Consider the following 16149-nt stretch of genomic DNA (forward strand, 5'->3'; position numbering starts at 1 on the left):
AGGGAGAACACTGCAGGAGAAGGAGGCATCTCTGAGAATGTCTGCAGCCTGTGTTCCTGCCCCAGAAACATGGCATTGCAGTGGTAACAGATGGACCAGTTGAATCACAGTCAAAGGACTTCAGAGAGTGCACATCACTTGGTCCTCACTGCCTAGGTTTTGCCTCCCTGTTTGGACTCAGAACTTGGATCAGTCATGCTCTGGCATGTTATGGCAGCTGATTTTACAGGCACTGTTAAGATGGTTCTGATGACATGAATGGGTAGTTTTTCCCAGCAGCAAGGAGTTACTGCAGTGTTTAAGTTCAACTCAATTCAGTCATGGCATGTGGCCAAGTTCTTTGAATCAGTTTCTGAATTGACAAAATTACATTGCTGAAGCCTGGGCCAGGACAGGTGAATGATCAGTCCACACGCCAGAAACAAAATCCACGCTTTCTTTCCACACATGTGAAGTGAAATACTTTGGACTTTAAAAAGCCTTTTGCATATATATCAAAGCTGATGTCCTCTCTGCAAGAGTTCTGAGCTACGCAGCTCAAGGGATGGCACCCTGATTGGGATGGGTACACGGTGATGTTGATTCATAGCGTGAAGTAAGGGGAAGCAGTAAGATTCAGGGGTTTCAAACTCTGCCCACACACAAGTTACCAACATGCTGTTTGATCACAAAGAGGTCAGTTCGTTTTCTCTGTACTTCTCTTTCCCAATATTCACATCACAGATTTGGGGGCCAGTTTTGTCATGGTTCTGTAGGACCTGTCCTGGTGGTGTCTCCATGATTACTGGAGTCCAAACAACCAGTGAGCTTGCTTTAGTGCACTGACACGTGAAACAAAGCAGATGGGTTCATGTCCTGACCTCTCCTGTGTACAGAAGAAGCAGAACCCTGAGCTCTGGAGATGAATGGCAATCATGGAATAGTTTAGGACTCCTCTCTTAGAGGGATCTGCAGTAGACTGAGCTTTCCTGCTTTTTCTGTGCAGACTCCTGAGCTTTGTAGTAATCCACAGGTCGTTCTAAACTAAATTTGTAGGCTTTTTGTGCATGTATTGTCTTAGAAGTTTAAGACTCTTGAACAATTAAATAATCTAAGATTGTTGGCTTGCAGCTCTAGAAGGGAAGTGTGTGGCCTTGACAGAAGCAAGGTTTTCTGCTCTGTTGGACCTGAAACTTCAGTGCCCACTCGTTTCTGTCTCATTGACATACCTGCCTGAAGAGTAGCTGCTGGAATGGGTTAGACACTTCCTCTTAGCCAAAACTCAACGAATCACCTTCAACACTTTATCATCCAGCACATTTGCTTATTGAGACCCAGGGTACTCAAACATCTTTCTGAAGCCACTGTGGAAGCCCATGTTTCAACATGGTGCAGCAGAATGCAGATAAATTCTTCCTCTCTTATACAGAAAACACTTTATGATGTGGGGAGAGGGTTTAAACCAGATCTCTGCTAGACAAGAGCATTCTGTCCCAGGAGTAAACTGTATGGTTTTAATTAATTCAAAGCTTGAACAAAATGATAAGAAGTTTGGGCTTTGAATATGGAAGAGTTACACAGATACTATAATAATGGGGCTCACACAGAGTTTTGTTTCTATGTGTACTCCTGAGCCACTGTTTGATCTGGTGCAGTTCACTTTATTACTCTTGCCTCATCATCTTACCTGTAGAAAGGAATAATGGGGACACATCGGCTGGTTCGGGTTTGCAGAAGATGGATTGGTTTTACTTCTGTGAAGGAATTTGAGACCTTGCAAAGCAAAATGCCTCTAGTGTTAGTTGTTACCTTTATTTGAAACACTGTATTAAATGTTCGTGTGCTCTGTATCACTGCTGGAATCCAAAGCTTTCCTATTTATCTTTACAGTGTTGGGAACATAACAAATCCAAGAGGAAATATAAATATAAATGTTGATGGGGTTGTTAGCGTGTTAAAAACATCTGAATGCTGGGATTAATAGTGATTGCTTTGAGCTGTTTTTAATGCCTCTAGGCCATTCCTTTCCTCTCTCAGTCTGAAAGAGGGAGAGATTTGCACATGTGCTGTACCCACATGAGCACAAGTTCAAGGCGAGTTCTCTGCCTTCTGTTTATGTGGAGTCCCCATTTGTATAGAAGTTCAGGAAAAGAGAAAGGTCTTTCCAGTCCCTTTGTCATCATTAGACCTGGCTGGCTGATTTCTAGGCTTTGTTCTAGCTTTAGGACTGTGTTTTCAAGCTGCTTTTAATGGAGAAACACATAATTTGTCTTGCTTAAAACCACTGTAAAGATGATCTGTGCTTCCTGCTGAAAATTGTGTAAGGGTTCACAAATCAAGAGAGGCTGAAGGCTCCATTTCTAGAAAATCAGTGCTCAGCCATTAGAGCTGAGCAGCAAATGGCATGATCTTTCCTCCAAGCATGGATTTGGTTTCCTTCTTTTGTTTTATTTCAGCTGGTGTGAAGTTCAGAGTCCTTGAGCAGGAGGATGGAAAACCTCTTCGTCTCCTTATGCAGGTAAGCCACGTGTACCCTTGTGCCATTCCCTGCTGCAGGCTTCACTCAGACCATCCCCAAGGTCCTTCTCCCTTCTGTAGCAGTTCTGAAATTGGCCCCACTGAAAGGCCCCACTTAAATACTTCAGCTGTAAAATGCTGAAACAAGGGAAATACATTTCACATTGCAATGACTGGCTGCTGCTTTCTAACACCCTGCTTGAGACCTTAGTTTAGAGAGTCCTGCATGGTGTGAAAGGAGATGTAAAAGGGAGACATGGTACTCCGTTACTGCTGGAATTAAGACTTCTTGTAGTCATCACCTTCCTTCCTGGCTCTGTGCAGTTTCATCTTAAGAACTGCTGAACACTGAGAGAAGCAAAAGGCAGCAGCTAAGCCATGCAGAACGAAGGACCAGTAAACGGTCTTCCCCTCCAGATGTGCTTAAAGGCCTTAGCTGCTCCATGATGCTGGCAGGATGAGTGCCTGGGTGAGACAAGAGAGGAAAGGGCCTCCTGTTGTTTTCCTTAGCTGCTTTGGCAAGGAGCATGGGAAAAGCTTACCTGTGCTTTTGTAACCTCCCATTTCCATGCTGTATCACCAGAGATGCTAAAGGAAAGAAATGATGTGATGGCAGCAGTGAAATTGTCATTGTGAGGTTCCATTTCCTGACTTTGCACAATACCACAGGGTCGCAGTTCTTGCTCTTTGCATCCCAGGAGGAGAGGCTGCAAGGGGTGTATAGAATTTATAGCTGGGGTGTGTGTGGGAAGGAATTAACTGTTCCCAGTTCTTTTTCTTTCTCCATCCCCAGTCCAGCCCTGTTTCAGCAGAGGTCAGGTTAGCATGGAAACAGCACACCAGCTAGCAGCAATTCAAAAGGGAATTCCTTCAACAGATGTCTTCTAGGGCAAAACAAGCATTTCCCAAGCGTATTGTTTTCCCTATTCCTGTCTTTGGGCAGGGTAATGGTATGAGAACCAAAATATGCCATCCTCCATGGTCAAAAGACTCCAGAAAAAGGAAACCAGACACCAAAAGATGAGGCATAGGAGCTGCTGAGCACAGAATTTGGCATCTGTATGTTTGTGAAATGAGGTGGGTAGCTTCTCCAGAGGAAAAAGATCACAGCTTAGAGAGCAGAGCCAGTGAGTCATAGGAACATGATGAATTTTCCTTGGACCACTGCAGAAAGATCCATTTGCTATCTAGAATATAGCATAAGTCATCATCTTAAGATGTGAAGTGCTTTAGTGGATGTCTCTCTAGGACTTCTGTTCAAATAATAATGAGCAGAGAGTCAGTAAAGGCACTTTATTCTCTCTGTGTGCTGGTGAAAATGAAAAATGGGTTTGTGTCAGAAACCCTGCTGAACTTTCTCATGGGTCTTATGAGAGGACAATCTAAAGAGCCTATTTTTAAATGATAGGCTAAAATTCTTATTTCTGGTACATGATGATGTTCCTCTCTAGGAGTTTTGCAGTGGCTTTGTCCCCTGCCCATATGGTGGCTCTCTGGAGCCATGCTTGATGGCAGGAAGGCTGTTTGCATGGAACTGTTTACTCACACTTGCAAAGCCCTATAGCAACAGGTGAGGGACGAAATGGAAGGTGATAAGGTGCACTGGAATCTGTGGACCCAACCCTGCATGCAGGCGGTTCAGGACATTGGTCGCTCGACATTGACCCAGGAGATGACAGTCTTGTTCAGAAACATCCTGAATGACCAAGCAGCCTTTTTTTCAACCAGATTTGCCTATCCCACATTGCCCTTTTAGTCATCATCGTGCTTATAGTAAGTGTGGGTAAAGCCCTTCCCAAATCTTCGTTCGCGAAGTTAAGCCATCAATGTCCCAGATGATTCAAGCTATAGGTGGCTGCTACATTCACAACTGTCTTTTGGGTTCTGGTAATGGATTAGAAATCATTAATGCTGGTTTTGAGGCAGAGGATGATATTTCCTTTCCAAGTGCACTTTCATTTTCTCCAGGAAGTCTTCCATAGCTCAGTATTCTCAGTAGTGTTTAAAATCATTTATTTTGGTGTGCAAGAAGAAGAACGCCTGGCAATGTGTCTCAAATGAACTGATAGCCCAGTGAGAAGGCATGATGAGTTTGAGTCATCTGTAATACCTTTTGCTAGATTTTTTGGTAGATGCTTTGAAAGTGAAGGAGGAAGGGCAAAGGGAACAGCTCCATTATAGAACAAAGGATGTCTATTATATCAGGTTTGTATTATAGCTTTGGACTATAGAAATGGCAAAATAAATTGATAGTGCCACTTGGCTCATAAATGGTTGCTTTTTGTGGTGCCTGTTTGTGTTTATAATGGAGGATGCAGACATACACGTTGTGCTGGGTATAAAACCATCTCTTGTTACTTCTCCATCAGCAACAGTATCACCACTCTGCCCTGGGATAGTTTTCAAGGAGAAATGTGTCCAAACCTTCCAAGCCAGGTAGCTGATAGTTAAAGGAACACATACTGTGTATCTCCCTTGTAGAGCAGCAGTTCCTATCCTCCCCAACATGTTTGCACTTAAAACATCTTGGTTTGCCTACATCTGAGGAAACAGGCAGAAATAGTTACTCAGATTTTCCTGTTTGGTTTAGGGACAAGTTTCTTTGGTCTTTTTCTATTTTTTTCCATTCTTATTTTTTGGTGCTACCTCTCTATGACCACAATGCATGAGGTCAATTACAGTCACACACAATGTCCCATAATGACATCCATAACGTTCTAATGACATCTTTGCTTCATCACCCTTCCCCAGAGCTCTGCCTTTATGGGCTCTCTGAGTTCATCCCCCTGCTCCATGAGCACCAGATAGCTGGAGCAAGCTGGTGGCACAGGCAAACTCCCAGAAAACTGGTTTCTCTGCAGTGGACAGAAGAAATATTCAGCTATTGCCAATGTAGTGACTGTCTGCCTGGATTTTGCTGTCTCTCTTTCCTTTTTGTGGCTGTATTTTCTACTGTGAATTACAGACTTCTTTTACACAGCTGATTGGTTGGGTCCAGCATAGCTGGGCCCTTTCAGTAGAGGAGGGTCTCCTTCGATTTCTCCTCCCTGTCCAGGCTTCCTCTAGCACTGTAAGTCTCACTTTGGCATCTCTCATGGGCTGTTTTCTGCAACCCACCATTTCTTTGTAATCTGTTTACTCTTTTGGAGACAGTCTATTGCTGTCCATCCTTTTCATGCATCAGATGTTGGCCAGACTGGTGGCCAACATCAGATGTTGGCCTCTGGACTACCCTGAAGTGCTTCACTGGAGTGTTTTCCCACATCTGATGTGCTTCTGTCTCCCCTTGTGTAGGTAACACGTTTGCCTGCCTCCCGCAGCTTCTGAGGGTCAATACAGCAACTTTGTGATGATAATCAGGCTATGGGGGTTTGTAGGCAGAGACTCCAGACATAGTCATTCTTGGGATGGTGGTTGACATCAAATGTAAGATTAACTCAGTCAAGGAGCCTTAAAGTGGCATTGCATGGTATGGATCCTGTCTGCTTGGACTCCATTCCATGGGGAGGATATGTGGTGATACCAGGGGTAACTTAAAGCATAGCTGTGGGCTGAGGGCACATTGAAGCAGTAGGTTTGTAAGAGCTACAGCTTAACTGGCATGTTCTAGAGGAGTTCCTAAGAGTTGTCGTGCACCCCAGTGGAGCGTTGCTGCTGGTGGTGGGAGGTCTCCATCCCTCCACTTTCTGCAACCTCCTGACTCAAAAAGTGACAGTTCTGCTCCCTCCTGTAATGAGCATCACTCCCAAATCCTGCTGCTGCTCATGCCTGCTTCTCTGCTGGAATATTACTCCAATAATACTCCTTTGCCAAGCTTTATTTGTTCATGTTTCAGGATGTGGTACAAGGCTATACAGCTTTAGCTAGACAGAGAGGGATTCTTACACTTTGTGAGTAGCAGTATTGATGTTTTAAGAGGCCAGTGCTATACAAAAGTTACACTTGCCCTCATCAGCTGTCTGTGTATCTTACTACAACACATTCTCACTGCCGCTACACCTCTTCTTTCTCCTTGCAGATCAACCCTCTGTCATATGGCAGCGTGGTACAGACATACAGGCTGCCAACCTACAGCTGTTACCCCAAGGATTCCTGGACATCTCTCTGCAAGAAGCTGTTCCTTGGAGAGCTCATCTACCCTTGGAAACACAAAGGAGAGAAGCAGGACTAAAGACAGCAAAAGAGCTTGAGAGATATGGTCAGACAAAGAAATTGAATCCTAATGCTTTTGGACCGAAGGCATCTATCTCAGAGCCAGCAACTGCTACATCCCATTAATTAGACTTTGGTAACCTGGAGGGGCTAAGTTTTTAAAGTCAGGTATTTTTAGATGTTATTTTTCAATTTTCCCCTACAGTGTGTTCATGTCATATGGTAATGCTTATTTTTGAAGCAAAAGGTTAAATCCATCATGGAACAAGCATTCGTTGTTATCGAGGAGGTACCTCCCAAGCGGGGTGATGGTGTGTGTATCCTTCCATGTAAGCTCATGGGGCCATATTAAAACAGCTGGTTGGGTTGTTCAAAGCCACAGCTCCGAAATACATTCTGCCAAAAGGAATTTTGGACTGTTTTATACTCCAGCCTTCAAGCCCACTGATTAAACCTGAGATGGTGGATCAGCTTGTAGAGTCACACACTGAAAACTGCACAGCAGCATTATCTGAGTTCATGGATATTTATTCTTTTCTTTTTGGGTGGGCTTGGATTCACCCCCTTTGCAACACCAGAGGAGGTGTCAAGCATAGAAACAGCAGGGCTGGAGGCTCAGAAACAGATTCCTGTGTGTTTGTGCATGTATGGTCTCATCTACTTTTATTCAAAAGTAAATAGTGGTTTGGGGTGAGACAAATCCTGAGGTGTCACCAGAACTGAAGAGCAGAGCACACAGCCTCAGCTCCCAGGCTGCCCAGGCTTCATATGTTAGTGAGCTGTGGTATCTGGGAGCTTTGAGCTCTGGCAGGTCGCAATGTAAGGCAAACACAACTTTGCTGGGCCCAGCTCTGGCTGGTGGGTCTGCTGGAGCAGCAGCACAACCAGCTCAGGAAAGTGTGTGCTGCGCATCCTTACAGGGTCAGAACATCCCCTGCTTCTCAGATGAAAGCCTTGCCTGTGGTGTCTCATCTTCTTCACTTTGAAGTCAAGGAGCTTTTAAAGTTATCTCAGATATGAGGCATTTAAAGGTACTTCCTTCCCTGAAACTACAGACACATTTCTCTTAGCAGAGTTTTCCTGCTTTGGATACTATCTATCTCCACAGTGCAGCTGGGCTCAGCATTCCCTTGTCCTGGTCTTGTTGTGTGCTCATTTTGAGGGGAATCTTCTATTCCCTGTCCTGGGAGAGTGTGAGGTCTCACTGCATACATTGTTGTGTAGACAGTTCCATACAATCATTACCCAAAAGTAGACTATCACAGGTCTGCAGCTCCTCTTACCCCAACTGAAACAACAGTGTGGTATCGCTGTACCTGCTGCTGCTTTGCACACTGACATGGCTGCATTAACCGGCAGGTGAGAGGGGTGCTGGATCCTGCCCCCTTTCCTCTGTCTGCCCAAGAAGCCAAGGATAGAGAAAGAAGAGAAGGATGTGCTGTGGCTGCAGTGCTCAGCCCCACAGGGAGACCTGTGCATTCCTGTGTGAGTGGGTGGAGGATGGCAAGGAGCCACAGCAAGGTGCCCTGGGCTTTAGGAGTCTCCAGTCAGCACTTCTACTGGCAGGATAAGAGTTTCCTACCCTATCACCATGCCTCATCCCCATACTTGAAGCTGTCACAGAGGGGAAAGCATTATAGCCCAGCCGATTTTAGACATCCCTGGTTCATGTGTAGCTGCTTAAAGCCTGTCATGGTATGGCCACTGCCTCTTTAGTCTAGCTTGATCAGGAGAGAATGAAGCTCTGTAGACAGGTGCTTGGTCCAGACATTCGTTAGCAGGCAAACTCAGGAGGTGCAAACATCTTGGAGTTTTCTTAAGGACATTATGAAGGAAGCAGTATTACCTGGGCAGTGCTAGCCAAAGAGGATCCTGGAATCCCAGACTGGTTTGGGTTGGAAGGGATGTTAAAGCCCATCCATTCCCAACCCCCTGCCACAAGCAGGGACACCTTCCACTAAACCAGGCTGCTCCAAGTCCTGTCCAGCCTGGTCTTGAACACTGTCATGGATGGGGCAGCCACAGCTTCTCTGGACAACCTGTACTAGCGCCTCAGTACCTTCTGCCTCAGATCTCAGTCTCCCCTCCCATTACCCTGGTCCAGAAAAGAAGGGCACACCACTGAAAACAGCCAGGGGCAGAAGCTCCTTCCCCCTCCCCATCTGCCAATGCAGGCTCTGATGGGACATCCCTGGCTGCAGAAACTGGAGAGATCTTTGTTCTTAGTGATCAAATGCTTAAAACTCCTGTACAAATACGGTATCTTCTTCTCTTGGAATATCAATATACAAGTTTTTCTCTTCACTCCAGGTGTGAATAACTCCAGGTTGTGATCCATTTAGTGGAGGAATAGGCTGAATAAATGATTCTCACTGGAGCTTAAGTCAGAGCCATGGAGACCCATCCTTACCTGGCCCTCAGCAGAGCAGATTTACACTTTACCTCCCTCTCATGTTTCCTCTTGGAGATACTACATGACATTCCCACTGCTTCCTCCTACACCTGCATAGTTGGATTTGTGAGCTGCTGTGAGAAACAAAGTCTTGTGAAAATAATGTTTCTAATATTCTGGCTTCAAAACTCTGAGACCAGACCCCTCACAATAGTCCTAATCGTGGCTGTCCTTTGGGATCAAGTGACCTGAAAGCCTTGGGGACAGCAAAGAGCCATGAGAACCAGCAAATGTGACCTTCCTATTGGGAACCTGCCAAGCGTATTTAGACATTCGAGTGTTTGGTCTATTTACTAAGGGATTACTCTGGGGATGGTGTAATATCAAGCTGAGGAAAAGCTCCTCTTCAAACCCGAGAGCCTGAACCTTCTGCCACGCCTTGAGTAGCCCAGGTGAGATGTGACAGCCCCTGAGCCATGCAGAAGTGGTACCTGAGCTGTCTCACTGCTGCTTATACTCTGCTTTCTCCTTGTCCATGATGGTATCTGAGCCTATGAGTTTCTTCTGCTGGACATTTGCCATGTCTCTCCTCTTCCTTTCCAGTCTCTGCTATGGAATAGTCCTCCCCCACCCTTTTCCGATTGTGCACAGAGACATCACAACGACTTAGCAGACATCCTGCTCAGGAACATTTGAACTTATGTCATCCCTCTAATTAGAAGTTGGGATCAGCATCATCTTCCCCAGGAGCACAGTCTGGCCTTTCCTCAGGGAAGAGGCTGCTAATAAGGTGATGGCTCTAATTTATCCTCAGATCCATATTATCCATATCAGTCCGTGAATGAGAAGTAGCTAAAGCTTTCAGCTCTTCTCTGACTCCTACCACACACCCCGTGTGGCAGACAAGCAGCCTTTGCCAAACATCATTCAGAGACTGATCTTGCAGACCCTTTTTAATACTGCATTTCCTTATTATTATTCCTTCCACTTGCTGGTTCTCAGTGCTGGCACAGCCTGAAATGTCTCTTCACACAGGCACAGGGCTTTGGGAAGGAAAATTGTGCTTCACTGCATACAAAACTCCACCCTAGAGAGAAATTCTGCCTTGAGAAACACTTTCCTAAGCAGAACAGCATGTGACAACGGTGGAGGGAAATCCCAGTAATTACACTGCACTGGAGACTCTGATTGTGGTCTGGGGAGTTTTCCCTGATCCTGCAGCTGGACTGTGCCTTGTTCTGCTGGTACATGTGACTGCACTTGTACCACCCGCTTCCCACCACTTTGGATCCCATGGTGGACAGCAATGAGAGGAATAGATTTTCTCTCCTGAGCAATCCCAGTACGCACAGGTCCCCCCTTTCCACTTCCCTTGCTCTGTGAGAGTTTCTCCACAGGCTTTATCCTCCAAGCCCCTGCCCCCAGAGAATGCGCCTAGGGATGGCAGCAGCTCAGATAGAGTCAGCAGGACATCTGCTATTTCATTCTGCCTTTTTCTGCTATTTGAATTTGCTTTTTTCTGCTATTTCCACTTATCCGGGTCACCCGGGCTCTTTGAGATGCAGGATGGGATGACAGGGAGGGCTGTGTTCAGTCCTTGCCATGCAGACAAACCAAAGTGGGTAGCGCTGAGCATGGACCCCCTTACCTGTGGGGATACAAATACCTCATGAAAACCAGCACCCCAGAGGAATTCACACCTTGAGGCTTTGAGACAGCAGATGAGCCCTCATGCGACAGAAGAGGAGATGGAGCCAGGCTGGCAGCACCAAAGTGGCTCAGATCATCACCCCCAGCCTTGCTAGATGCAGCTCTGTAGCACAGGAGGGTCCCTTGCCCCCAGAGCCAGAGGTGGCAGGGTCCTGACACCCCATGGGGTGCTCAAAGCTTGTGTCTCAGCTGACTGAGGACTGATACATTCATCACTGCCTGGTCCCCAGCACTGCACATTGCCAATCCATCACCTTGAGGGTGGTGGGACCCTTGGCTGCCTGGGCAGTGTGGTGCAGCCGGTCGGGCTTTGCTGGCCGCCATTGCCTGGGCTTGGTCCACGCCACTTCAGCCCGTTTTAGATTCCCCTTTGGCAGCCCCACTTTTGGGGGAATTCTGGCAGAGTTGGTGATGAAAGTTACCCATGAGCCCAAGGCCTGTTGATAGAGCGATCCCCAAGGGAGGACAAGGGATGAGCCATGCAGGAAAAGACAAGTTTGGACGGCAATTAATGTTTTAGAAAAGCAAGAACTCTTGCTGCTTCTGAACTTGAAGAAGAGCAGGGTCCAGGGAGCAGAGCAGGAGGAGGAGACAGGCGGGATGTGGAGACAACAGGCAAGGCAATTGGATTCCCTCCGGTCCTGGATGCCACCCAATCCTGGCTGCCTTCCCCACATCTGGATGCTCCCACAAATGGATTTCCCCCTGCAAATGGATTTCCTCACACCCCCAGATGCCGACCCATCTGGATGACCCCCATTCGTGGACCCCCGTCCAGTCCTGGATGTCCCCCACACCTGAGCCCCACTCCCCCCCCCCGGTACCTCCCATACGCCACCGTACCCCGCCACCTCCGAGCCCTCCCGGCTCGCTATGCCCTCCTGTCCCTCTCCGCCACGGCCGCCCCACGCAAGGCACGCCGGGACTTGTAGTCTGCAGCGCCACCGCCCGTTCCTCTGCCGGCACCGCCCCGTGGCCCCGCCCCTCAAGGCGATCCGGGGCGGGACCGACTTTGACGGACGAGAGGCTGAGCCTGTAGAAGTGGCGATCGTCAGGTGGGGGTGGGTTTTGTGTCGTGTCCGCTTCGGCCCGAGCGGGTGCTGCGCGGTGGAGGCTGTGGTGAGGTGGTGGTGCGGCCCGGTTCGGCCGTGAGGTAGGTCTGTCGGTCGGTCCGTTGGTCGGTCAGTCAGGCCGGGCGGCGGCGATGGCGGGGCGGGCTCGGGCCGTGGGGCCTGGCAGGGCGGTGGCTCATTGTGCGGGCGGGAGCGGGGGCTTTGTCAGCGGCGGGGGCGCTGAGGAGCTGCGGGGCCGGGCTGCTCCTTCCTCCTCTTCCTCTTCTTCCTCCTGCTCCTCCCGCCGTAGGTCCCCAGCGCTTCCCTCGGAGGAAGATGCGCGGCGAGCGACGCCGGCTGTGAGCGGCAGCGGGGGAAGAGGCCCCGGCGGCGTCCCCCGTTCCCTCAGCCCGGCGGGAGGCGGATGATGCGGATCGGGCCTCCCTGCCGATGAGAGGGAGGATGGGCACCCAGGGCAGCCCGGTGAAGAGCTACGATTACCTCCTCAAGTTCCTGCTGGTGGGGGACAGCGACGTGGGCAAAGGGGAGATCCTGGAGAGCTTGCAGGACGGCGCCTCCGAGTCTCCCTATGCCTACAGCAACGGTACCAGGGAGCGGGGGATGGGGGCTGCTGCCCGGGGGGCGCAGCGTTGTGGCCCGAGCGGTTGTTTTGTTTTTCCCGTTGTCGGTTTGTTATTATCTGGAAGCAGAGCCTGGTTTCTCAGGGCTCAGGTAGCGGGGAGGCCACGGCTGTTCCTTAAAATCCTAAAGATCCACAGGAGAATTTGGCCAGAGAGGGAACAGTGTCTAATGTAACCCCTGGATGTGTGGATCCCGCAGCACGGCCGGACCCTTCCTGAGGCCTGAGCACTCTCATATGGAGCAGAGCTGAGCCCCCGGGGGTGAACGGAAGGACTGAGCTGTACTGAAGGAAGCAGGGTCTGTAACAAAAGAATGTGAGCCATGTTTCCAGGCCAGAGCTGCTCTTGCTTGGAAGCTGGCTCTATTGGTCCGCCTCCTGCAAACATCAAGGTTCCTAATGGAGCCCATGACAGACCATTAACTACAGTGTCACAAGACCATAATTAAAAGCCAAGGAGTGGCGCTGTGCTATTTCCTGCATCCCCTTGCCACAGTTAAAGCATGACACGGCCTGGCAGGGTGCAGGTCCTGAGGTAATTTTCAATCTGTCACCCTTTCCTCCTCCGCTTCCATGCAAAATAGCATCCCAAAGGGCTTGACAGCACTGATCCAGTTCAGACCCTGCATTATCACTGCATCAAACCAGGGCTGGAGCAGGTGGTGCTTAGTTTTGCCTGTAAGCAGGAATCTGAGGGCATTGGGTGCTTCTCGGTGTGCTGCGTTGAAGCTGGCTGAATTTAGAGTGCAAAGGAGTGTGTGGCTTGGCTCTTGGCTGTGTGCTCGCTTCTCAGAGCTACTACCAGCTTTATAGGAGCTGATGCAAGTGAGCACCTGCTCCAGGGAGGTGGTGACTCAGAATTCAAGCTGCTTGTGAAATGAGAACAGCAGATTCTGGAACTGGCAGGTTGTGGTATCATTCATCTCCTTGGGTGTCTGGCTGAGCTGGTGTGGTTTGCCTTCGAGGAGATGCTTGTTGCTTTAAAAGCTTCCCTGAAGAGAGTTTGTGTTTCTGAAGAACCTGCCTCATCTGGGAGCTGTAGAACTGCTCCCTGCGGTTAGCATTTACCACGCAGAAGGGGATGGAGAGCATAAAGGCATTGTTGTTTCGAGTGCTAAAGTTGGAATTGTCTTCTTATAGAAGTGGTAATACCCGACTGTTTTGAAGCAGGGTAATAAGTAGGATTGCAAAAGGAGTGTGTGGTGGGTTTTTTGCTAGATACATAAACCCAGGCAGTGGTGACTTTCTCCAGTACTGTAACAGCTTTGTTTCTGCATCTGCTACTTTATAATAGCAAAACACCACCATCTTCTTTCTGGAAGAAGAAGTCTCAGTGAACAGGTATTTTCAGAGCCTTCCCTCATGTTCTGTGGGCAATTGAACCCATCCCTAATCAGAGAACTGGGTCACATACTGTTTTTTCACAGTGATACATGCTCTGATATTCTCTGCTTCTGTTGCTTCCATGAAACTGTGTGCCTTTTGGATAATCAGATGGAGTAGCTTTGAATTCTGAGTGAATCTGCCCGTGCTGCTATTCTTGACAGCCTTCGCAATCAAACTCCCTGTCTGTGGTGCAGTTGCGATGTGCGTACTGACATGCAACATGCTTCCACACTGCCCTGACAGGGACCATCCCCTGACATGAGGACACTTGGATTTTGTGAACAGCTAGTGCCTGGCCTCCTTTCTTACATGTGCTGCCCCAAAGCTACAATGGTGGGATGTTACGTAGAGGCTCTTTCTGTAAATTCTTTACTTATTTGTCGTCCTCTTCCTCATCCCCTCCCAGACCCCACATACCAGTTTGAAACAAGGGTTATTTCTTCTACTGTGTGTTTGATCTGTCCAGAAGACAGAACTGGCCGTTAGCAGGGTGAAATGGAGTATGCTCTGAGTTGATCTTGGCCTTGGGACATCTCCTGTCAAGCTCAGATCTCTAATGGGCAGGGCTAAAGCTGTTGTACCTTCTCTGTCTTGTTAAACTGCTGCTTTTACTGTGTTGGCGACTGTTTTGACACAGGTTATTGCAGTGCAGTGTGAAGTGGATTGTCCCTTCAGCTCTGGGCAGGAATCCCTTTAAAAGTAAAGCTCTGTAAATGAAGCTGTGTTTTTGCTGCTGCTTTTCTGCTGCCCACCTGGCCTCTAGAAAAGTGTTAGAGGAATTCCTCTCTTCTCCCTGAGCTTCTGAGTGTTGGAACAGGGGCAACCAAGAGACGAGAAAGCCTCTTTTCACACTTCCCACCAGCATTGCTTCTGTGAGCTATAGCTTATAAGCAGCTGCAGCCTCTGCTTGTGTCCAGTATCTGAAAGCCTTGGATACAGTATGAGCTGTGTCTGTCTTCAAGCATTGTAGTTGCTTCTGTCCATCCTCACTCGGGATCCCTGAGTAGAAGCATCACTTCTCAGCACAGCCTTCCAGCTTGGCACCTCGTTCTAAATCTGGCACATCTTAAATTAGACACCATAGTTCCTATTGTGTATAAAACCGTAGCAATGTCCTTTATTTAACTGCTGTTAGAAATAAATCTGGTCCATGTAAGTGTAGGTGGCTGTTACTCCCTGGATGCCAGCTGGCCTCTACAGGAAGAGGTGTGAGTGATGCTTGTAACTATTGCTGCCCCTGAGCTGCAAGGGCACACTGGATGCAGAACTTCTGCATTTTAGAGGAGGAATTTGGAGTCCAGTGTTTCCTGCTAGTTCATGCTGAAGTTATCAAGTATATCAGTCTTCAGGTGCATCAGACCAAGTCTGCTCCCTGTGAAGGGCGTGTAGTGTTTGTGCCCTATGCCTGGATAGTTTTACCTCCTACCCGAGGAGTTGCACTTAGATGTTGCTTTTTTGTGGCCATCCACAAAAGGTCCTGCATTAAGCCTCAGTACTTGCATACTGGTGAAAACATGTTCTTTTGGGAGAACATGAATGGTCTACTGGTCTCCCAGTGTTGTCCTTCCCAGCTTTCCCCCCACTCCCCAAATCTGCAGATGTGGAGACAGAGTGCCATTCTTAGAGTACTGCTGCTGCCCTTGATAGTTGAAGGACCTCACCCTGGAACCAAAATTCCTGCCGTTCCCCTGAATGCAGGGGGAATTCTCTTCACTGGGCGCTTGCTCCCTCTCCCAAGGTACAGGCTCTGGCCCCTGTGCTGTGAGGCACAGTATTACATCTGTCTAAAGCAAACCTGTGTGCCTTGAGCCACACATACGAGTCAACTACACAGATCACTTCTCACTTTGGTGCTTGAATTGCCTGCTTCGGGTTTGTCCTTACCCTTCCCCAAGCACTGAAGCAGGACAGGAATGTCTCGGGGTGGTTTTGGACACTGGGATGTAGTGGAGCTGCTTGTGAAAGTAGGGGTGGTATATATCCTGAAAAAGGCAGACAAGGCTTTCCCTCACCTGAAGGGCCCGTGGCTCTGTCACTCCTGTGTCATACATCCACTCTGGAATATCTAGTTATTCCTGTGCTGAAATGTTCTTGCCTGGCTGGTCTGTTGGCTTGCTGGGGCCACATCAGCACAGGGTGAGTCAGGGGATGCTCCTGGTGGTGCCATGGCTGCTGTGTGAGATGGTGCCCCACATGCACCAGGAACAAGGCTAGGGCTGGTCTCACCATGCAGATGTGAGTGTGATGTGTTCCATTCTCATGTGATGGAGGGCTCTTTCTGCAGCAGCCTTCCTCCTCACCTGCTGCTGTTCCCATAGGAA

At 48.5% G+C, this 16149-nt stretch overlaps 3 protein-coding genes across 8 annotated transcripts in view; all 3 read left to right on the forward strand.

Moving 5' to 3' along the window:
• The window catches only part of PIGQ (phosphatidylinositol glycan anchor biosynthesis class Q), a 33178-nt gene extending 26273 nt beyond the window's left edge, over nt 1–6905 (forward strand). For 4 of the 6 annotated variants that reach the window (XM_061350786.1, XM_061350785.1, XM_061350787.1 and 1 more), the window contains 2 exons: nt 2436–2497; nt 6515–6905. In XM_061350786.1, the coding sequence (XP_061206770.1) occupies nt 2436–2497; nt 6515–6667 (215 nt within the window). In that variant the 3' untranslated portion in view covers nt 6668–6905. Of the gene's footprint in view, nt 1–2435; nt 2498–5790; nt 5966–6514 lie in introns of all 6 variants that reach the window. The other 2 variants (XR_009725055.1, XR_009725056.1) reach the window with 2 other exon arrangements.
• MCRIP2 (MAPK regulated corepressor interacting protein 2) overlaps nt 1–16149 on the forward strand; it is a 148967-nt gene that overhangs the window by 83809 nt on the left and 49009 nt on the right. The window lies entirely within an intron of this gene.
• RAB40C (RAB40C, member RAS oncogene family) overlaps nt 11971–16149 on the forward strand; it is a 38267-nt gene continuing 34088 nt past the window's right edge. Inside the window, exon 1 of the mRNA XM_061350813.1 lies at nt 11971–12406. Within this exon, the coding sequence (XP_061206797.1) occupies nt 12253–12406 (154 nt within the window). The 5' untranslated portion in view covers nt 11971–12252. The remainder of the gene's footprint in view (nt 12407–16149) is intronic.

Source organism: Neopsephotus bourkii, unplaced genomic scaffold (assembly GCF_033783945.1).
Source record: "Neopsephotus bourkii isolate Nb327-2 ecotype Australia unplaced genomic scaffold, CSIRO-AGI_Nbou_v1 NB_533, whole genome shotgun sequence".
Lineage (NCBI taxonomy): Eukaryota > Metazoa > Chordata > Aves > Psittaciformes > Psittacidae > Neopsephotus > Neopsephotus bourkii.